At 41.2% G+C, this 24,185-nt stretch overlaps 1 protein-coding gene across 3 annotated transcripts in view; it reads left to right on the plus strand.

Annotated features, from left to right (window-relative positions):
• Nucleotides 1-24,185, plus strand: part of MME (membrane metalloendopeptidase) — a 129,778-nt gene that overhangs the window by 81,214 nt on the left and 24,379 nt on the right. For 2 of the 3 annotated variants that reach the window (XM_020988923.2, XM_020988924.2), the window contains exons 16-17: nt 3,446-3,567; nt 19,066-19,124. In XM_020988923.2, coding sequence (XP_020844582.1) covers nt 3,446-3,567; nt 19,066-19,124 — 181 coding nt within the window. The remainder of the gene's footprint in view (nt 1-3,445; nt 3,568-19,065; nt 19,125-24,185) is intronic. The other variant, XM_020988925.2, reaches the window with a different exon arrangement.

Raw genomic sequence — 24,185 nt, forward strand, 5'->3', positions numbered from 1 at the left:
AACTAAAGACACCTAGTTGCGCACTGTGTCTGTGAAAGTCTTTTTCATTGCTTCAGGCTGGGATCCTACTGCCAGGGTTCTAGCCCCAGTTGTGCTTAAAATTATTTTAGCATCTAAGCTGATCAGTAGCTGAAGAATACTCAGAGGAAGAGAGGGGTGTTTGAAAGAGCTGAGAAGTTCCAGGTCAGGAGCAGGGAGTTTTGCACCATGTGTGGCCCTCGCGCTCATGGCCATCCATGCCTAAGGCCCCTAGGATCCCTTCCTTCCCTGTCTTCTCCTTCAGATGGCGGATGTCAGGGTGTATTACTTACTCTTCCAAATACCACATTTTCATAGCTCATTTCCTCTCCCGCAAACATCCCATTTCCCAAGGCTCCTCTCATCTTTTGAGGTTATTTTTTAGGTTCTGCCTTCAATAGAGTTACATGTGCACATGTGCGCACACACACACACACACACACACACACACACACGCACACACACCATTCCCCACCTAATGAAGATGAATGAAAACTTTTTGGCTCCACAGGGAATTCAACAAGCTTCAGAGGGTTGTAGACAGATATGTAGAGCCTCAGCCTAAAATGTCCACTCTTCCATAACACCGAAGCCCAAAATGAGACAGCAAAGAATCCAGAGTAGGAGTTCTGGTCAATTGTGAACAAAATTCCCAATCCTAGGGTGAAAACATCTAAAAGTGAAATCAAGCCAGTCTGCACACTCACACTTAAACAGCTAAAATAAATTTCTGATCAGTGATTTTACTTTTTCCTTTTTTTTTTTGAAAGGGAGAGAGAGAAAATAAATAAATGTTTCAATGCTCATTTGTTGAAAAATAAAATAATGAAATTTAAAAACAAACACAAAATTAAGGACTAGCATGCTTGGGTCCTGGTTGGCTTTTCTAATGCAATTCAATTCAAAATCATTAATTAAATGCCCATTATAGGACTGAACTATGCTGGGAGCTGAGGGTACAAAGACAAAGAATGAAACCTTTCCTGCCCTCAAGGAGTTTAAGGTCTTATCATCTAGGAAAGTTTCCTCTGCCTGTCTCTCTCCCCTCCCCTCCTCTCTTTCTCTTTCCTCTTTCCCTCTCCTTTTCTCTCTTTGCTCTTTCTTTGTCTCCTTTTCTCTATTTCTCTCCTCTTTTTTCTCTCCTCTCTCTCTCTCTCTCTCTCTCTCTCTCTCTCTCTCTCTCTCTCTCTCTCTTCCCTCCCCCCCAATCATTTGCATGTTTGATGGCTAAGTTAACAAGAGAGAAAAGAAAGGAAAAGGAAAGATGGGAGGAGGTGAAGGGTGGTCCTCTTCACCTCCCTGGCCAGAACTCAGACCTTTCTTCCGATGTAGTCACCTTTACTCTTGCTGTGACTGGCCACCCCAAAGTGAGTCTCACCCCAGAGTCAGAGGAACAGCCTGCTGTCCTGAAGGCTTTTCCATCTCAGCTTACCATTCCACATCCTTGACTCAAAATTATTAAGGTCTGTAAAAGCCCAGAGCCAGTTCTATGTCCTTATGGTACCTTTTAACTTTCTCATTGCCAATGCCTAGAGAATATTTTTAGAGGCAGCTAGGTGGCACCATAATGCACAGAGCACCAGGCCTGGAGTCAGGAAGACTCATCTTTGTGAGTTCAAATGTGGCCTCAGACACTTACTAGCTGTGTGACCCTGTGTTTCACTCTGTTGGCCTCAGTTTCCTCATCTGGAAAATGAGCTGAAGAAGGAAATGGCTAACCACTTCAATATCTTTGCCAAGAAAACCGCAAATGGGTTCATGGAAAGTCAGACATGACTGACAACAAGAACAGGATATTTTTACTGAAAGGATCTTTATAATGGTGTATTGAAACTGATCTAGCCATGTAAATGAGAGTATTGGGTCCTTCATCTATTTCTGCTTGGACATGCATTTGGTCTTTTGGAAACAATTAAGGTTATTACTCCTTAGTTTCTTTGCTAGAAGAGACAAACCCAAAAATCTCTTTTAGTTCAGTTAGAAACAGGATTTATAACTTTTAAACTGGTCACAGTAGAAAATACCATTTGCCAACCATGGAGGACAGATATTTCCTTGTAAATGAGTTGTTTCTGTTTTGTTTTTTGATGGGCAGATGGTAGGGAAGGTGGAGTTTGCAGGGTCATGGTAGCACTCAGTTTGGGGTGGTAGGAAAGCAGAATGAAGGAAATACAAGAACCACTTGTTTCAGCCAAAACCCAAATACTGGAGAGAACTTCAAAGCATTAAAAGAATGCAAAGAACAGTTTGACCTTACTGTGTATACTGAGGGCAGTATCATTATTATGGAAATACATTTTGCACAGCAAAAGTAGGATTTTAGGCCAACTTTCCATATCCTACATAACACACTAAAACATAGTATATGGGAATTAATTTGAATGATATATGGTGGCAAAACAGGTTTAAAGCATGCATTGAAGATGGACTTTTTTTTTACAGTGGGTATAACATCTATATGCAAAGAAATACTTTAGATCATTCAAAGTTATTAGGATTGGGGACAAGATCAGCCATGTCTTGTTGAGGTGGAATGGTCTCTTTGAGCTCTCACTACTTTGCTAATGAATGAGCCTTGGTTTAGGTGACCTCTGAGGTCCCTCCTACCTCCAAGTCTGTGAACTTCTACACCTGAAAATTCCTCAAGGCCATGGTCACCATCTTGAACATCTCACAGATATCTCCTAGTACATTTCATTGTTTGGTTCCCACAGCTCTCACTGCTGTAAGTATGTTGATATTTCAGTTGGGTTGAATTATCCTTAAAGTGTTTAGCAGGATGGATGAGCCCGTTTGGAAATGAACTGCTCTACCTAGAAATGAGAGTGTCATCGCACACGATCTATGAACTACACTCACAACATTTAAAACATAAACAAAAATTATGGCATAGTAGAATCTCTCTGATATTTGTGTACGTTTAACTAATTGCGTAATTATGGAATTAATGAATCTCAATCAATTTTCCCATTACTCTCAATCATTTTCTCTGCCTTTCCGCCCAGAAATACGCTTCCCACATCACTCACTACTCTCCTAGATGAATTATCTTCCCTTTCAGAGTGTAAGTTCTTCTAGGTCTCGATTGATTGTATGTGTATTCCTAGTACTTAGAGCAGTGCCTGGCACACAGTAAGCACTTAATAAATGTTTTTTCTTTATTCTGTCATTCACTCATATAATCAATCAATGATTCTTCTGTGACAAGTACATGTGACTTAGCTGTGTGACTTGGACAAAATCAAGTCCTACTTTGGTCATTTTAAATAAAAATTTAATAAGTTTATTGGCAATTCATAGAATTTGAGAAGACATCCCCTCTTTCCTAGTGATGCTTATATGACTTGATAATATAGCAAGATACCTAAAAGCAAGGTATTACTGTTGTATTTCTAACCAAAAGCAATATTTTCTTTAATTTATTTAGTTGAATTACAAAGAGGATGAATACTTTGAGAATATCTTGAAAAACCTGATGTTTAGCCAAAATAAACAGCTAAAGAAGCTCCGAGAAAAAGTGGACAAGGAAGAGTATGTATATCCACGTTTGTACGTTTTCTTTGTTCCTCATTCTGGATTGTTCTTAATGACTTTTGTGTGTGCATGCCTTACGTCCTCACATCTGTGCCTTCTCGGTGAGATGTCCCTTGTAACAAAGAATGGAAAAAAAGAAGCTCTGCTGAAAGACCCAAGTCTAGCCTTTGTTTGGTTAAGAATCCCCCCCTGTTCCATGCCAAGAGGCCAACACCTCTTCAAAGAAGGGCAAGAAGCCCTGAGAAGGTCCCTAGTTTTCTCCTGAGCCGGCTGGCCACTAGAAGGACAGGGCATTCAGTCTGGTTTTTTTGGTTTTCTCCACTTATATTGTTGTAGTCATTGTTTACATATACGTGTGTGTATTCATCTGTGTGTATATACACATACACACATGTATATGTGTTTGTGTGTGTGTGTGCATCCAGCCTCATAAACTTACTAGCTGGATAATCCTCAGCAAGTTACTTAAACCTCTGTCTGCCTCAGTTTCCTCAAGTGTAAACTAAGAATCAGAATAGCACATACATCCTAGAGTTGTTGTGAATATCAAATGAGATAATAATTGTAAAATACTTAACACAATGTTTGGCACATAAAAAGCCCTTCATAAATATTAGCTATCATTATCAGTATCATTATTATTCTAGATTGCTTTCATGAATAGCCAAGCAAATTCAGAATTCTAACAACTTTCTATTGTACCTTTCTTTTCCCCAGCCCCTCTTAGACAGACCAATTTCATCTTTTGTCACATATAACCAACTCTCATGTGTAAGGTGAGACCTCAGAGTTGTTTTGATTTGTGTGGTTGTTCAGTCATTTCCAATTCTTCATGACCTCATTTGGGGTTTTCTTGGCAAAGATACTACAGTGGTTTGCCATTTCTTTCTCCAGCTCATTTTACAGATGAAGAAACTAAGGCAAATGGAGTTAAGTGACTTGCCCAGGGTCACATAGCTATTAAGTGTCTGTGGCAGGATTTGAACTCAGGAAGATAAGTTCCTGCCTCCAGACCCAGCACTCTATCTACTGTGCTACCTAGCCACCCACAGACTAGGAGGGACCTAAGAGATCGTCTGATCCGATGCTAATTAATTAGCAAGGTAGTGAGAGGTCTGAGTTTTATCTTTTTCTTAATATTAAGGATTCAGAATAATCATTCAGTCATTAATATTTAATAATTCTCTTTATGAAAACTGTTAATGCCCTTTGATTACTAAGACTATTGATAAAAGTCTCTTGCTCTTATAAATGTGTATTAATTCCCTATATATCTTAGGTATCAGACACTTAGCAGAAGTATTTGAAGCAAAGATTTCTCCCCTACCCCGTTTTCAGCTTCCCTTCTTATGTTAGCTGCATTGATTTTGTATACACAAACATTTTTTCAATTTCATATTATTGAAATTATCTGTTTTATCTTCTGTAATCTCCTCTACCTTTTATTTAGTTAAGAATTCTCCCCTAGTCAAAATTGTGATACTCTTCTAATTATTCTATGGTATAAACTTGAATAATCAGGTCATGTCATCATTTTGAGCTTATTGTTTTGTGTAGTAAAGATATTGAGCTAACTCTAATTTCTATCAAACAGATTTCCAGAAGTTGTTAGAAAGGGTGTTCTTCCCCCAGGTACATTGACATTTACAAGCCATTCATGTAACATTGTATTTCGTTGTAATATTTTGTTCACTTTCTCTCTGCTGAAGTGAAATGTGCCATACAACTCAGTAAAGTCACAACGACCCCAGTACACTCACTGACCTTTAGGACTAGGCAGCTCTTTATGGTCATACCTTTGCTCTAAGAACTTGCCTCTATTTCAGCATGCATAACTGAAGACCTCCACGCTATGTCATTTCTTCATTCTCTCATTTCTTCCTTCATCCCTGCCTGATCCCTCACCTTCTCTCAGATAGGCTGATCTAGTGCCTCTTTGGTCCAATCTACTGATCACTTTCTTACTGCTCTCATCTGGTTGGAATTTCACGCGTGATCTTTGACCTCCCTACAATCATTCACTGGGGTCTCAAAAATCCATTGCTTTCATGAATTAGAAACATAGATTTAAAGCATGTTAAAAGGTAGTCAGTACAGAGGCAATACTTCCCCCAAACACACCCATTGCCTATTAGCTAGCACATTGGATGCGGAGTCACGAAGCACCAGGTTCAAATCCCATCTCAAATGAACACTCTGACCTGGGCAAGTCACTTAATCTGCGTGACCTTCATGTAAAATGGGGTTACTAATGAGACCTACCTAACAGTGTTACTGAAGTAATGTGTTAGAGTATTTATATGAAGGTCAACTGTTAACTATAATTTTAAGACTCCAGAAATTCTCCTTCATCCATTTATGCTCAAATGAACTTCTCCTTTATTTGCAAATAATAAGTAGTTCATTGAGCTAGTGGTGAGAGGTGGTCTGGTGAAGTAGAAGGTGGAGGAGGGAGCACAAGCATTTGTTAAAGTCTTAAAGGTACCAGGCTCTGTGCTAAGCGAGTTTTTTAAACAAATACCTCATTTGCTCCTCACAACAACACTGGGAGATTGGCGACATTATTACCCTCATTTTACAGATAGGCTACTAAGGCAGTCAGTGGTTGATTCGCACAGGGTCACAGGGTCACACAGCTAGTAAGTATCTGAAGCCTGATTTGAACTTGTCTTCTTGACTCCAGGCTCAGTGCTCTGAACACTGCACTACCAAAGTGCCTTGTAGAAAGAACACTGTGCTCGACCTCAGGAGACTTATGCTCAAATTCTTCCTCAGACATTTAATAGCATGTGTGCTTATGGGCAAGCCAACTGACCTTTCAGATCCTCAGTTTCCTCATCTATAAAATGGGTCTGATAATAAATACATTATCTTTCTCAATGGACAATAGATCTAAAGATGGAAAGTCTGGCTCTCTCCTTTTTTAAAAAAGAAAGAAACTGAGAACCAAGTGATTTGCCCAGGGTCACAGGTAGTAAGCATCAGGAGGTAGGATTTGAATCTGTTCCTCTGAGTCCAGAGGACAGAGATTCCTCCACTGTACCAAGGAAAGAGCTTTGCCAGTCTTTAGGGTCCTTGAAAATTTGAGTAAAGAGCTATCTGCATATATGTAGATAAATTAATTGGCTCATTCGTCTATGTTGTTGCCTGTCTCTTAAGTTCAGGCCCCTGGAGGGTAGGGACAATGCTGCTTTCGCACACCCAGGACAACATCATGCTGAAACAGGCGGCACCATAAATTCTTTTCCGTGATGGCAGTGATGCCCTGTACTCATTACCAGGAGTACACACTGAAACTTGACCTAGGTACCTCCATGGCTTTGCTGACAGATACCCTGGGACAGCAGTAGAGTGTTCTGAGCCCTTGCAGTGCCAAGACGCTTTTAAACCCAGGCTGTCTTCAGGGTGAGGGATGGAGCCAGCAATCACCTGGTCTGAGAGAAGCTGGAACTAATTACACCATTTCTGAGCTAAATGTTGAGAATCCCAGCTGCAGAAAGAGAAAGGTCAGGGGATAAATACACTTAACTCTACAGCTACCACATCCTGCATCTGGAAGCCCTAAAATACTCACTGAAAAGATCATCCTGTCAGTCTGAACAAGAAAATCACCTTGTTATGTAGTGCTTTGTTTTTCCAATTTTTAAAGTGTCTTTCATCCATCAGAACACATTTCATGTCTTTAAAATACTCACGATTTAAATTGAAAAGCTGTGCTACGTAGGTGTCATCAACCAAAGTTGAGATACAGAATAGGGTGTTGGGTAATGGGTTCCCAACCCATCATGGCATTTGATTAGAGGAGGGGAAAGGGCAAGTTAGCTAAGTGCAAGCAATGAAACCTAAAAAGATCTGAAGAAAACAATACCAGGTAATCCATAAAGCTAGAGAAGTCAAGTCAACAATGCTTTAAGAGCTAGTGAGTCATCACAGAATCAAAGAGTTGGCAGAACCTCAGTAACCATCTAGTCCGAGCCAGATGTGAAAGACACCCCAACAGTAACATAGCCAGCAAGTGGTCATCCAGCCACTGCTTGAGGAAATCCAAGGAGAGACTTCTAAGCATCATTTAGCTGCAGGGACTATCAGCAGGTCACTACCTTGCCTCAGTCCAGCTCTGGTGGATCACTTAGTCTGTTGTCTGTGGTGTAGCTGAACCAGTCAGGGAACTGAGAAAATCAGAAAGCTTGCCTATACGCCTATGCTTGACTATGCTTTCTGCTCTTTGGTCAAGGAAGGATGAATCACAAAAAGACACAGAGGAAGATGGAAAAAGCTGTTGTGTTTACACAGTCTCAGGGTGATCAACACTGGATTTCAAAATTATTTCAAACATATTGATGATTGGAGTCTTATGTTCAGGGCATCACATTTTAGGAAGGGCCTCACAGTTTTCATGGTTTGTCCTTCATTCTCAAAGAGAACCATGACGTCAGGAAGATGAAACTGGTGACTGTCCAGATGAGGACACCCAAGATGGTGGAAGGGCTCATGTTCATGCTCCATGAGGGTCAGTTGAAGGAACTGGGGGTGGACCTGAAGAAGAGAAGATTTGGAAAGGGGTTCTTGAGAACTGGCTTTAAGTATTTGAAGAGCTGTCTTCATGAAAGATGGTTTAGACACGTTCTCATTGGTCCTGAGAGACAGAACTAGAAGCAACAGGTAGACATAAAAAGAGGCAAATTTTAGCTTGCTTTCAGGGAAAAAACTTCATGGTAGTTAGAGTTGTCAAACAGCAGGATGGATTTCCCCCACCCCAGGCTTGGGTTGCCCCCCTTGGAGGTCTTCAGGCAAAGTCTAGAAGAGCATTATCCAGTAGCTGATGAGGCCCCTTCCCTCTGGTTTTCAGATCTGTTATATTTACTAGAGAATCACATGCATGTTCTTTATGTGTTAATGACTTGATAGCATCTCTAAACATGCCATTGTTCTGGTACATGAGCTGTGAATTTAAGCTCCTTTTGGAATGAACAGACAGGAGTCACCATGAAGAAAAAATAAACCTGGGCAGCCCTCCATTTCTATCTGTTTCCTGACTTCGGATTATCATTGGGATTCCTCAGAACAGAACTTTCCATGGTCTCAGCCATGATGCATGGTGCCAATATTTGTATATCATGCTTTGCTGAGCAATTGAGTTACTTTTCATAAACAGCAGTGAGTTTCTCAATACCAGTCTCCTGGGTTCTAATGCATCAGAACCCTGGAACTAAGCTGGCAAAACTCAAGTCTAAACTCATTGCTTACTGTAATGAAAGTCTTCAGGCAGCAATAAAGCATAATATGCGATAAATCCCAGGCACAGAAATTGTTATTTATGTGAGCAGAGCACATCCAAGTTCAGTGCCTTGTATGTGACCTGCTCTGCTGTTGGCTGACATTTCTACACTTGGATAGATGGGAGTAGAATCATGGAGGTCAAGGTAGCAACAGTCCACACAAGACCTTAACTGTCCCCTGACATGGTTGTTGGGAAGCAGTATGGTGTAATGGAAAGAGCCTTGGATGTGGGGTCAGGACATCTCAGTCATGATTCAGTCTCTTCAGCTTCCTAGCTTTGTGACATTGGAGAAGTCAGGTCAATTCAGTAAATTTTTATTAAGTGCCAGGCCCTGTGCTGGATGCTAGGGATGGAAAGACAAATGTAAAGACTCAGTCCTTAAGGACTTACATTCTATTGGTGGAGACAGAATAATTTGGGAAAGACTGAGACACTCAAGCAAGGCTCTCCTGACACTTGAGTTGAGCTTTTTAAGGGAATGAAGGATCAAGTCACTTCAGTTGCCTCAAGTGGGCCTGTTTCTTAAAAAGATGTGGTTGGACTCTCCAAAGACCCCCGAAAGCTCTAACACTTTATATTGTATGAACATTCAGAGTCATGTCTAAAAATGTCCTTGGCCTCATCCCCAGTCTGTCCAGTTCTACCAGAAATGGAGGTCAGTCAGTGGGCAGATGGCAGGGCAGGGTGGTGAGGGACTGGCCTGGGAGTCAGAACCCTAACTAGCTATCTTAAGCTATGTGTACTTCCCCCGTTTGACCTTTAGCCTTCACATTTACAAAATTAGGGGGCTGAATTCTGAACTCCTCTACATATCTAACATTCAGTTATTATGAGCATCATAGTTTGGAAGATGAGAGGGAGGAATGAGAAAGGTTGGAGAAAAGCCTGGAAAGGTTTCCTTTTTAATGTACTGCTGCAGTTCCCAGTAATGCAGGCAAAGTGAACAAAGAGAAAAAGAATATGAGAAAGTCTCTTGTTCCCTGGGAGGTCCTGACCCAACTACTTTCCTTTTTTATTTAATTTTTACAGACCTTTTGTTTTTCAAATAAAGTCCCTGCCTCTCATACGCAGAGAGCCATCCTGGCTAGTTCTGGTCGTGAGGAAGTTCTTCCTTACATGATTTATGACCATAACTTGTTCAGGCTGGAAAACTAACCAAGAGACAAGCAGCTCTGATGCCAGACGTCTGAAATGACTCTTTGCCATGGGGTCAGAGGTGAACGTTTCAGATAATACCCCTAGCACACCCACCCAAACCAATACAAATCAATCTTACCATTTTCCTGGCTGCATTTTGTTGGATGTGAAAAGTTTTCATCAGCTACAAACTACTTTTTAATTAACACTCAAGGAAGCCATTGGGGAGGGAGGATTAACAAATCCAGGGTTGACTTTTATACGTTATTATACATGGATCACATTCAAAAGACATTATCAACAGTGGCTCGGAGTACATTCCAGCTCTGTAAAGGAGGTTCCCAAGGGCCTCTTAAGAAATGTGAAAAGAGAGTGATGCTTCCCAAGGAATTCAGCTGGACCAAGATATTCAGAGAAATCTCACGATCCCCCTTTGGGATTTATCATGGTGTTCTTCCATCTTTTCTCCCTCCCATGCTATACTCCTAGGTTTTACTTCCCTCTGTCATTTCAGACAAATGTTTCTCTATGTATCTGCCTGGACAACTCAAGAAGCTTCTCTCTTGTAGAGATGTTAAAGTTTGTGCCTCTATTACATAACATACTTGGAGGACCCACACTTGATGACATCACAAAACCTTGGATTAAGGCACTGACTTTGCTGTCAGAGGAGTATTTGCCACTTGTGTGAATTTGGGCAAGTCACTTTCCTTGAGAAAATTGGATTATATGACATAGATCTCCTCTTCCATCTTGGAATCTAGGATCTTCTGAAGCAAGATGATCTAAAGCAGAAAAAGAAGGGGTTCTATGCTATTTTGTGTTATAAAGGGTAATCAGCCACTTCCATGGCTTTCTGTATTTTTCTGATTGCATAGGAGCCAAATGCCAGCTGGGCCCACAACACAAGGGAGAACAAGAGAAAGATCATGGAAAAGTCCAAACACAATTCTGCTAGAAATAGGGGGTAGTTTCAACCCCTTAATAATATGCTGTACAATCTCCAAGAATGGGACCTCTGTAGTTTGGATCTACAAGCACTTATGATCGACCAATAAACATTTATTTAATGTCTTCTATATGTCAGGTACTATACTAAGCACTGAGGATACCAAAAAAAAAAAAAGAAGAAGAAGAAGAAGAAGAAGAAGAAGAAGGAAAAGATAGTCCTTTCCCTTGAAGAGCTCACAGCTTAATGGGAGAATAAAGTATCTACTGTGTGCCAGGCATTGGCTTTACTGGACTTGGATCCCATCCATTCTGGTGGTTCCCCTTGGCCAGATCCAAAGTTCTAGAAGCTGTTCAGGTAGAATATCTCAGTTGAGATAGGATTTGGGATTATCCCTGTTATTAGATACTTGAGCCCTCAGTACACTTGGTAATGGGGGAAGGGGGGTGAAAGATCAATGTCATGAATCCTGTGTACATTCTGGAATGTGAACTGACAGTTGCCTAACCTCTCAGTATCTTACCTGGTTTCCCATTTGTTCAGTGGGAACCACAGTTCTCAACAAAGCAGTGGACTCTGTGGTCCACTGTTTGCAAAAGGCACAATACGTAGACTGAGAAATAGAAATAGTGAGAGAGATTTTCTTATAAGAAGTGGAGAGAAAGCTTTAATGTGAACATCTTGGTGGGCTTTCCCTGTCCTTTTCCAGATAGTTTTTGTTCCCAAGCAGGAGGTAAAACCGCCACCTTAGTGCAGTACTCTAAATGGAGCTTGCAGTAGTGTTATGACATTCAGCTCTAATCTTTTCATCAAGATGCTTGAAAGTTCTCCGTTTCATTGAATATCCATTTTTTTTTCTCCTGAAGTATTATGCTCAGTTTTGCTGGGTAGGTGATTCTTGGTTGTAATCCTACCTCCTCTGCCTTCTGGAATATCATATTCCAAGCTCTCTGATCCTTTTATGTAGAAGCTGCTAAATCCTGAGTAATCCTAACTGTGGCTCCATGATATTTGAATTCTCTCTTTCTGCAATATTTTCTCCTTGACCAGGGAGCTGTGGAATTTTACAATAATATTTCTGAAAGTTGTCATTTGAGAGTCTCTTTCAGGAGGTAATCAGTGAATTCTTTCCATTTCCATTTTACCCTCTGATTCTAGGATATCAGGGCAGTTTTCCTTGACAATTTCTTGAAATATGATACTTTTAGGCTATTTTTTTATGCCTTTCAGGTAGTCTAATAATTCTTAAATTATCTCTCCTCAATTTATGTTCTAGGCCAGTTGTTTGTCCAATGAGCTATTTCACGTTTTCTTCTTTTTTTCTATTTTTTAAAATTTGGTTTTATTGTTTCTCCATGTCTCATGGAGTCATTAGCTTCCACTTGCCCAATTCTAGTTTTTAAGGAATTATTTTCTGCAGTGAGCTTTTGTACCTCCTTTTTCATTTGGCCAATTCTGTTTTTTAAGGAGTTCTTCTCCTCAGTAGATTTTTGTACATCTCTTACATTTGGCCTATTCTGTTTTTTAAGGAGTTATTTTCTTCAGCATTTTTTATGCCTCCTTTACCAGGCTGTTGACTCTTTTTTTATGATTTTCTTGCGTCATTCTCAGTTCTTTTCCCAATTTCTCCTCTACCTATCTTACTTGAATTTTCTCTTTTGGAATTTCTTTTTTGAGACTGAGACCAATTCGCATTCTTTTGAGGTTCTGGATATAGCTGTTTCGACTTCCTTTTCCTGAGTTCCTGTATTGATTTTCCCTGTCACCATCATACTTCTCTATGGCTGGGTTCCTTTTGTCGTTGTTGTTGTTTGCTCATTTTTTCAGCCTATTTGTTGACTTTTGACTTTATGCTAAAGTTGGCTTCTGCTCCTGAACTGCAGTTTACCAAGCTGTCTCTGGGAGTCTATGAGTTTTCAGTTCTTCCAAAGTGGTATGATCTAAGGAGAGGTGTGGTCACTGCTTTCCTGGCCTGTGCTCTTGCCTCTGAGTGACCAGAAGCATGCTTTTCCACCCTGGAACTATGACCAGGGTCTCCCCTCCCCTGTGGCCGCGCGCTCTGGGTCTGTGACTTGGAACCACGTAGCGGCAGTGCAACAAAGTTCTGCTCCAAGTGCCAGAAAAGAGTTCTCTGTAATTTCCTTCTTATTAGTTGTCAGACCCCCTTACTATCTGGGGGGCTAAGAGCTCCGGAAAATGCTACTGCCAATTCAGTTGCCCCTAATGCCTTCTGCTGGCTTGTACCTGGCATGGCCCGCTGCTGGCTGCCTGGTTGCAGGGGTGCAGGTCCTTGCTGCTGGCCTGCACTGGGTTGTAGAGTCTTTTTGCTGTCTTGCCTGCTAGGGGTGGCCTTTCATGCCGACCTTCTAAGTTGTGTAGAATTGGAAAATTGTTTCACCCTGTCTTTTTCTTGGTTCTGCTGCTCCAGAATTCATTTTAAGGAGATATGTTAAAGTTGTTTGGAGGGAGATTTGGGAGAGTTCAGGTGAGTCCCTGCCTTTACTTCACCATGTTGGCTCTGCCCTCGAGTATGTGATTTCGTAAATCAATAGGCATCCTATAAGGATCATTATTTGTGGTTAAGTATGTATCCCCCATTCCTTTTTGAGTTTGACACCACTGCATTGGGATATTAGAAACAAGGAATTTGTATTTCTGTGTCTCAGTTTTGGCATCTGTAAAATAGGAGTAGCACGTACTACTATCTTCCCTTTGTAGATGGCTAAAAGTGAAATGAAGATGTGTAAAAAAAAAAGGTTTTAGAGGTTTTTTTGTGAGAACATTGCAGACTGAATGCAAGGCATTATGAGAATTATTGGAATGAAATGATAAGAATCCTTTTCAACCAGGGATACCTGGGGAGGAAGAAAAAAAAAAGAATTCTGGTGTATTAGTTATTTTGCAGCGTTGTTTTGAGACAATTAGATAAAAAGAAATCGAACACCTCCTGCAGGGAAGGCACACAAGCCAATATGTTGTTTGGGCTTTTAAAGTCACACTCGAGTGGGTAAAAGAAGAAACTTTATTTCAGGCTTTTTATGATCTATGGGCTTTATTATCATGAAAAGTCTGTAGCACGATGCAGTCTGTGACTGCTTTCCTTGCCTGCTGTAAAACGAAAGGTCTTGTGTGTTCTCATTTCATCACCATTTAAACCCTTCTGGGTAATAAGAGTTAGAAGAGAAACACCTGGTACCTCTCTCTAGGCTTAAACATTGAAGTTTCTAATTTAGATGGTTAGTTCTAGTTTGAGAGACATATTGTCTATATATCCCTTCTCCACTGGGCCATTGAATGCCCCAAACATGACCAACGAGCCTGAGATGCCATAATTGTATCTTGGTTATACGTGCTGTTGATTATTATTAGCGTTATTAATAGTAATAATACTTTATTCTCTCTCCTCCCTCATGCCCCTCCTTCTGTATAGCCAACACACATGCAAATGTGGTAAGTGAGACAGCCCAGAGAGAAGCAACTGTATCTTCTGCCTCTCTGGCTCATGGCTATGTCACCCGGACAGTGTGCTTCCATCTTTAAGTCTAGCCCTCTTCCTATTTTGTCTTGCTGCCTCGTTAAAGAAACACCTGTCCCCAGGTTATTTCCTTGTCTGGATTTAGCTTGCAAGGAGGATGGGACATTGCCCTTTTCCCTGATGCAGTACTGGAAAGTTTCCAGTTCTTTTGAAATGACAGCATCTTCCCCAAGTTGGTACTTCAAACCTATTACATTTGTAAGGTACACACTGACCACACTCAATTGGTTTTCCAATGTTTGCTGCACAGGCTACCTTTAGTAACTTATAGCTTTTTCTTCATTGGTATTTGAATAAGAAAATATTTTATTGGTGTTGCTATCTCAATGTCTAGGAAGCTAGGTGGTGGAGTGGATATTGTATTGGTCCTGGAGTCAGCAATATCTGAGTTCAAATGTGGGCTCAGACATTTACTAGATGTGCAACCCTGAGCAAGTCACTTAACTGCTATCTGCCTCAGTTTCCCCATCTAAAAATGGAGATTACAATATTACCTTGCAGGGTTGTTATGAGGATTAAATGAAATATTTGTAAACCAGTTAAAAGAGGTAGTTGGCACAGTGGATAGAGCACTGAGCTTTGAATCGGGAAGACTCACCTTCCTGAGTTCAAATCTGGCCTCATCACTTAAGCTTGTTTGTCTCAGTTTGCTCATCTGTAAAATGAGCTTGAGAAGGACATGGCAAACCACTCCAGTACCTTTTCCCAGAAAACCCCAAATGGGCTCACAACAACAAAGCATTTAACCTGGTGCCTGGCACATAGGAGAGGCCTGGCAAACACCTGTTTAGTATCTGTAAAGCTGTACCTGCTAAACGCTACAAATAGGAATAGAAATGTGGTTTCATCAAAATGGAATAAGAACGTTAGCAGGACACCACTTGATCAAAATCCCTGATAATGATTTTTTTTCCAAAATACAAGCCATTCAAGAAGAGCAGTTCTACAGAACCATAATTTATCTTTGTCCTCCTGCATTTTAAAAATGGCATCATTCATTAGCTAACACTTGGGGGTCACCTATCCTGATTCTCCTTTTATCACATTTAGGGGAAAAACAATTTTAAAACAATGGCACCAATTTTGTCCCAGTGTCTTTGGGCTGCTATCCCTATTAGTCTTTCTGACTGGCTCAACAATCTCCCATAATTTATGCAAACCATGCAAATGTAATGAGCCATTAAACACATTCTGATGTCTCTTTGAGCAAGCTTGCAAGGCAACCCTATAAAAACAGAATCTCAAAAGTTGTGGAACTTGTATACCATGAAAAAAAAATCTGGTGGGGGTAGGAAGAGGAGAAGGGGTTTTCAGTAAAGCTTGAGTAATCATAGGATACTTAAGAAACACTTGTTTTCATTTCCTGAATATTTTTTCATGTGTATCAGTCATGAATTAAGTTAGAGATAATAGTAGGAGAGTCCATGTGTTATACTGGTTTCTGTTCTATGTCAAGAGGACACAAGTAAAAAAACACATGTTGGATAGACCTCTGGATATAGGGGAGGGTAGACCCTTGAATTTAGGTTGGGCAGTGTATGGAGAACTGGGCCCAGAGTCAGGCACAACTGAGTTCAAGGGCGGCTTCAGGTACTTGTTAGTTGTGTGACCCTAGGCAAGTTACTTTACCTCGGTTGGCCTCAGTTTCCTTATTTTATATGGAGGTGATAGTAGTACCTATCCCCCAGGGTTGTTGTGAGGATAATATAAGATTATATTTGCCAAGTGCTTTGCAAACCTTAAAATGCTAGTTATTATTGTTATTATGACTCATGGAGGAGTTGAAATCTGTACTAGCAGAGGAAATGCTCACAACACTGAGACCACAGATCTATTTTAATATTAGAGATCTAATTATTTGGAGGAATACGAATTAGTAATGGGTGGGCCTAGTCAATACAATAAAAATGACCATATTATCTGATGGGGATGAAATCTGAGGTCTGCCTTCCTGGTCTGGGTTCTCTGAGTTCCTCACTTGGGTTTCAGTGTGAGCAACACAACTCTGGCCTTAACTCTTGTTGGAGTTCCAGGGTACTGCTGCTGGATTCAGCCACTGCCAGCCAGGGGGATAGCTCAGCAGCTTCAGACTGACAGAATGTCAGGCTCCCCTTTGGTATGGGCTTCCTGTCATGTTAAGTTTCAGACTACATTCGAGACCCCTCTCTGTTCCTGGGGTCAGAGCCACACAGCTGTTGTTTATTTCTTTACATGCTCATATACTGCTCAGCATACTGCCTAGGGCCCAACATTATTCCTTGCCCTGGACTGTCCTATTACCCTCTTTTAACCCTCCTCCCCTGGCATATTTCCCCTCCACAATCTGCACTGGATCTCAGTAGTCAGTAATGAGTGACAGAACCTCCAGCTGGTATCTATTCTTGCTCTCTGCAGAAAGTCAAAGCTTTTTGTGCCAGATCTGCGGACTTTTTGCCCTGGTACTCAACTCTGGGTAGGCACTCATTCAGTCTTTACCTAAACAGACACCATCCTCTATGGATCTCCCCCTATGCTAAGCTGGACTAGGAAAAAAAATTACTTTTTTTTGTCTTGAGTTTCCCGATAAGGACTCTACTCGGTGTGTTTTCTAGGATTTTTTGGACTAGTTGTAGGAGAGAGCTTGGCTGAATTATGTTATTTCATTCTACTCCACCATCTTGGCTGGTCCCTCATTAGAGAGTAATCTTAAAACTGAGAGGGCCGTGTGACTTCCTGATGATGGTTAGAGAGCAGAACTTGGAACCTTGACCTATTTGAGTTTGAATTTCACTTCTAACACTGTGTACAGAAGAAAAAATGGCTCTCTCAAACTAAAGTACCATATCCTTTCCAAAGTAAACCCTAAATAAAACTCTAACAACTTAACTTTAATGATTTCTTTGCTATTCTCTAGAACAATCTCTAATAGTAAGAGCTATGACTGTATTGTAGAATGGAAAATTAGAGATAGACCAGCTGTTATATAACAGAGCTTGAAACAACCGTGAGCCAAAGACAAGGAGCTAGCTAGAGGTCAAGCAGTGTTTATTTTATAACAAGGACTTTAGTAGTGGTATGTACACAGAATGCTTCATCAAGACGGGACATTTAGCTACCTCAATAGATTTAAAAGTCTTGATGAGAAATCCTAGTGGAAGCCAACTCATCAGCATGTCTACTCAGTAGGAGAAGAATTCATTTTCCTTTCTTATGCTTGACAAGACCAAGTGATTAGCTTGTGTGTGTCGGGAGTGGGGGGTAGGTCTAGGAGTTGCCATCCTTTGCAAACATCTATTTTAATAGCCTGTAGCTTCCCTCTTTCTACTCTGAGAAGACCCTGCCTTTTTTGGCTGGAATTTTCCCTTTCATAAAAACATCTTATACATCACCTCCTAAGGGACTGTGCTCTTACATTAGACTTAGGAATAGATAATGAAAGACATTTCCATCCACTTGGAAGAGAGGCCAGGTCAGTTTCCTCATCCCTAGATCTACAATCCTTCTATCATATGACTTTGAGTGAAGAATGTTCCAAGCATTGTCAGAGGTCTTTTCATTATTTGTTTCTGATCAACTGTCTTCCTTTGTTACAAGGGAGGGTTCAGTTGTGGGGTAGGAGTGGGAAATGGTATATCTAGAAATTATTGTGGTATTAAAACAAAAGGAATCAATGAAAATTGTTATTTCTAATAAAAAGGAAAAAAATGTGTCAATCCTTTGGATCCAGAGCATAAGGCACCTGGAACCTCTCATCTGAGTCACTTCAGTACCATGTTATCTACTGAAGACACTGGTGGTTACCCATCATCCCAGGCACTTCAGTACTCTGTCATCTACTGAAGACTCTTTGGTGGTCAGCCATCATCATAAAAGATGGCATCACCAGGCCAAAAAAGAGAAGGCCTAACTCTGTGGCCACTTTTGACAAGACTATATACATTTGTTAATGGGCCATCTCGTTGACCTGATCTATATCTAGCCACTGCACCCAGATGGCTCTGGAGGAGAAAGTGAGGCTGGTGACTTTCTACAGCCCTCCCTCACTCAAAGCAAAGTCAATTGCAAGTCATGTCATCATCTCCCTGATGTCATGGAGCTCTTTGAAAATAGGCGACAAACACAAAAATAATAGTAATGTTGTTATGAAGCACAGTAAATAGTGCCATATTGCAAACACTCATAACAGAAAGATTTTTGCCCTCATTTCTTTCCCCTTGTGCATCATTTTTTCACACACTGAAAGTGAAGCTAAAGCTTGGGAGAAACCTATTTTGTTGAGCTAGCTTGGCATAGGGGACAGAGAGTCAGTGCAGAACTAGGAAAGCCTAAGTTCTAGTTGCACCTCTCAAGACTCCTGGGCAAGGTGCTTTAACCTCGTGTGTCCCCAGTTGCTTTCTCCATTAAGGGAGTTTCATTTCTAGGAGTCGTCCACAAGAATGAAATCATAGCAGGGAGGTGGGATAGGGAAGAGATATACAGGGTGTCCCCAAACTCTTAAGGCAGTTTTAAGCTTTGATTGTATGTGTATACATGTGTGTTTTGGCACATATTTATATATATGTATGTGTACAATGTCTACATCTTGTCTGTCTCTCCTGGCCATTTGTAACAAATTTTTCTCTTTTTACACAGGTGGATAAGTGGGGCAGCAGTGGTCAATGCTTTTTATTCTTCAGGCAGAAACCAGATCGGTAAGGCTCTTTCTTTGACCTACCAGATGGTTGCTTAACTGTCTGTGACTTTCTCCCATGCCCCTCGTACTCCATACATAGAGAGCTCAAAACAGAAACATTGATTACTCTTCTTGATCGTGAATGCTGCCCAGTGCTTTCTTTCCCTCCTGATGGCTCAACTTTACGGTTGGGGAGGTATGGACTTGGGACTAATCCACCGTTAGGAATGATTTCCACTGAAGCATTATCAGCCTGTCTCCTGAAGCTCATGGTCTTGAGAAATTCCCTGGGACACAACCACTCCTTATCATAGAGTCTTTGGGAATTAAATGGGGCATTGACTCAGCCATGGGAGGGGAGATCAGCCCATGCCTTCCTGACCAGAAGGTGAACCCTCTAACCCCTATACTGTGGTGCTTCTCACTGGCAAAGTTAATGTTCATAGAATTATAGGGTCATTGATTTAGGACTAGATGGGATTGTTAGAGGTCATCTCATCCAAATCCTTCATTTTACAGATAAGAAATTTTAGACCCAGGAAGTTACCTTGGGTTAGTCAGGTTCCAAAGCCAGGATCTGAATCCATATCCTTCAAATCAAAATCCAGCACCACATGTTCTCCTCTTCTAGGCTGGTAATATACATGAGTGCAAATCACTTTAAATAGCTCTTGTCCTTACAGGTGGTAGTTGAGATCGTTGGCCTTAATTCTGAGTTTCTCTTTGTGAGGACATTTTCTTAATTGTACCCATCAAGTTATATTAACTCTTAAAACCAACTCCGTGTTAACTCAGAAGGGCCTCCAGACATCCTTGAAGGGGTTCTTAAGTGGTTTCAAGTCCCAAGGGCCAACTTAACTGGCATTACAGCAAATTGGCCCCTCTGTGAATGCCAGGAGTTTACCCTTGTTGGGTTGGACCAAGATCATCATTATTCCAGAAAACTCTCAAGATATCAGGAGAGTCACGAGGTCACTTAAGATATTGTACAAATGACAGATACCACATATTTCAAGCGTGAATGAATTAGTGAATATCCCCTAGAGGCATGGGCCTTGTACCTGAGCAGGTCTGAGGAGCTTGGCCTAACCCCGTCAAGACGATCAATAGCTGAAAAATCGCCCAGAACCCAAGTCTAATCAGTTTACTTCCTGATCAGAAACCTCCGGGGCTGTCTGACACCAAAGCAGAAACTCCTCAGCCGGACAGCTAAAGCCCTTCATGAGCAACCTGCAGAAACATTTCCCATTGCTGCCTTTCATACATTCCGCACTGGCCTGTTGGCTATTTGCCAACGCCTCTCACCCCTGTTGGTTTGCCCAGGATGTCCCCCAGGCCTGGGATGCATCTCTTCCCTCTTTGCCTCCACTCCTGACAGTTCCTTCAAAGCTTAGCTCTTAGTCCACCTCATCTAAGAAGTCTTTCTCATGCCTCTGGTTGTCAAGATTTTCTTCTTTCTCAAAGAGGCATGTAGATGCTTAACTGTTGTATATATATGAACAGCATCGTGGGTTCATTGGTTCCAAATTCTAATTCTAATTCAAAATTCTTTTTCTTTCTATTTCTTTTTCTTTTTTTTTTTTTGGTGAGGCAATTGGGGTTAAGTGATTTGCCCACAGTCACACAGCTAGTAAGTGTTATGTGTATGAGGCCAGATTTGAACTCGGGTCCTCCTGACTCCTGGGCCAATGCTCTATTCACTTCACCACCTAGCTGCCCCTCTAATTGAAAATTCTAAAAGAATTCAAGAAATCACTCACAGAATTTTGGGGCAGGGGTGTACTTCAAGCAATGGTATGGAGAGGCATGGACAAGGATTGTATAGGATGGAATACCAGGGATTTGATATTATCTTTATCAGTGGAGAAAGTACCCACACCAATGAGATCAGAGGTACTTTGGGGAATTCTATGTTTTCAGTCATTTTTCAGTGATGTCCAACCCTTCATTACCCCACTTGGGGTTTTCTTAGCAAAGATAATGGGGTGGCTTGCCATTTCCTTCTCCAGCTCATTCTACAGATAAGGAAACTGAGGCAAACAGGGTTACGTGACTTGCCCAGGGTCACCCAGCCAGTAAGTGTCTGAGGCTGGATTTGCTGATTTCCTGACTTTCAGCCTAATACTCTGCATCACCTAGCTGCCCCCCACTGGAGTATACTTACCTATTTACGTGTCTTATTTTCCTAATGGAATGTGCATTCTTTGTGGGAAGGGGCTATTTTAAGTTTCATCTTTGTAACCACAGTAGCTAAAAGAATGCCTGACACATAGTAGGCACTTATATGCTTACTGCATTGGATTGGTTGACTTGGATACCCTTACTCCCTTTTTGTACCCAATGAACCAGTCTCCTGAGCACCTCCTAGATGGATTCACAGTGATGTGAAATAGATAGGGTGCTAAGCTGGGAGTCAGGAAGACCTGAGTTCAAATCTAGCCCTAGTCACTTAGGAACTGTGACACTGGGCTTTTTTCCTCAATTTCCTCATGCATAAAATGAGGATAATAATAGCACCTCCCTCCTAAGTTTCTTGTGAGGATCAGATGAGATATTTGTGAAGTGTTTGGCACAGTTTCATGCACTTAGAAGGTGCTTAATAAAGATGTGATTCCTTCCTTCCTAATAGGACAAAGAGTGGAGCAAACTTCTCAGAGCAAATCAGTTCTGCATACCTGGAACCAATCCATTCCTGGAACCAAACCAGAGGGTTGAGACTGATATGAGGATATGTTCTCTGAAAGGCTGACCTTAAAATCTCACAATCTCTGAAATTTCATTTATATTGAATCTCATCACTTTCTAACAGAAATAAGGTCATCCATATGACTTTTATCAATAATTAAGAGAAGCTCCACATTCACTGACAGTCTCTTCTTGAATAACTAAAAGTTATCATTACATCCTCTAAAAAATTGGGACCTATAAATAGGACATAAGTCACATGCACCAGAGCTTAAGGAAAGGAGCTACAATCGTGGCTGAAAGGTTTTATCGCTGGTAAACTTGACACTTGAAATTGCATTTTTTTTAGGTTAGAGACTGCTTGGTGGAATTATACTGTTCCTTCTCTGTGATATTTCTTGAAGTCTTTCAGGCCATTGTATCAGGCCCTGATCAAAATTATCTCTGGTGTGAGCCTGGTGTAGGGGTGTATTCTTTTTTTTTTTTCAGCCAAAGACTAGGTTTATTAGAATATCAGTCATATTGGCTGCTCTTAAGGAGTCTGAGCATTAGTGAGCTATTGGCTAGATTAGAGGAATCTAAGCAGTGGCTAGATTTTAAGAATCTAAGCACCTTAAATGGAGATAAGATGGACCTTACATAAAGAAAGACTGTAGGAGGGATCTAGGAGTGGCCAAGTAGTTTGGGGTGACTGGAGGAGGAGTCTAAGGAAGATCTGGATGGGAGTGGCCAGTAAACTGGGGTGAACAGAACTCCTGGGACCTGGACCACGTGGCCACGGGAGAATGGAGACCAGGTAGGATTAAGGGTAGGAAATGGCTGGGGGGCCATAGGGAGGTAAAACAATAGAGGGCCAGGCTAGGGTAAGGGTAACAGAGATTAGGTGTAGCCACAATGAAAGGCCAGTGGATGGGATTATAGCCTCAGGTAATCTCCAGAGATTTGCCTGGTGGGAAAGTCCAGGAGTTTTCCTTTCTGGGGTCTAGATCCCAACCTAAAGGTGCATTCTTTAGAGCCAGCGTCTTTCTTAATGGAATTCCTTTCTCATCCAGGGCTTGTTCCTGGCCTGGAATGGACATGGGAGGTTTGGGGGGAGAAGGAATTACCCTGACCACATTTCACTTATGAGTATGCCTTACTACCAGGGTACTCTTAGTTTATGCCCCCTCTTCCCACCCATGTTGTGCACCCCAGATTTAAGGGGTGGGGAATGATTTATAGCTATGGTTCTTACAATACCATCTCAGTCAATGCCTTTGTACTGAACTGCCTGGTGATTAAAGGTCAGGTGGGGATTTAGGAGCTAAGATTGTCAGAGCATGGACAAGGGTACCTTTGAACCTAGGGGCAGTGACCTTCAACTACAGTGGTAGCCCAGAGGGAGTTTACATTTATTTAAATCTGTTAGTTAGTGTTGTTTCATTAGGGACTGTGTCATTGTTGGGTTTGTATCTCGTGTGTGCACCCTTAATCAGTCAATGTTTATTAAGCACCTACTACCCACCAGGCATTATGCTAAGCATGAGATACGAAAAAGGGCAAAAGACAGTCCCTGCCTGCAATCTAAGAGGGGGGAAAACAAATATGTACAGAGCAAGCTATCTGCAGGATAAGGAGGAAATAATGAACGAGGGAAAGCCCTGGAGATAGGAGTTAGGGAAGGAAAGATGGAATGGGACACCAGGAAGGTCAGGGCAGAGTTAAGGAGTGAGAGCATTCCAGACATAGGGATGGCTGGAGAAAATGCTGGGAGCTGAGAGGGGAACAGTCTTGCTCGTGGAACAACCAAGAGGTCAGTCAGGGTCGCTGAATAATAAATGCTTTTTGCGTGAGGGAATGAACCTGGGTTCCATTCCTCCCTCAGACTGTTCCTAGCTATACCTCTCTAAGCATCAGCTTCCCTATCTGCAAAATGGGGAGAATAGCAGCACCTAACCTTTCAGTCAATCATTTTCTTTTCAGGAAAAACATGTGTGACCAGTGACCCATCGAGCCTAGAAAGGTTGTTTTTTGTTTTGTTTGACTTTTCAAATATTTGGAAGTTGCTGTATAGTTGAGAAGAATAAATGCTCGCATGTACAGAAAGTGCTTTACAGACTTCTCTAAATGTCAATTACATGCACTATTAGGAAGGGGACAAAAAAGTAGTCTAAACTTCATAATATTTCATTTTTTTCCCAACTACATTTAAAAACCATTTTTAACATTTTTAAAAATTTTGAGCTTCAAATTTTCTCCCTTTCCTCCTCCCTCCCTGAGACAGTAATCAATTTGATATAGGTTATACATGTGCAGTCATACAAAATATATTCCCAGATTGGTCATGTTGTGAAAGAAAACACAGATAAAAAAAAAAAAACTCAGAAAAAAAGTGAAAAATAGTCTGCTTTACTCT

Source organism: Phascolarctos cinereus, unplaced genomic scaffold (assembly GCF_003287225.1).
Source record: "Phascolarctos cinereus isolate Bilbo 61053 unplaced genomic scaffold, phaCin_HiC Scaffold_7;HRSCAF=346, whole genome shotgun sequence".
NCBI classification, from domain to species: Eukaryota; Metazoa; Chordata; class Mammalia; order Diprotodontia; family Phascolarctidae; genus Phascolarctos; species Phascolarctos cinereus.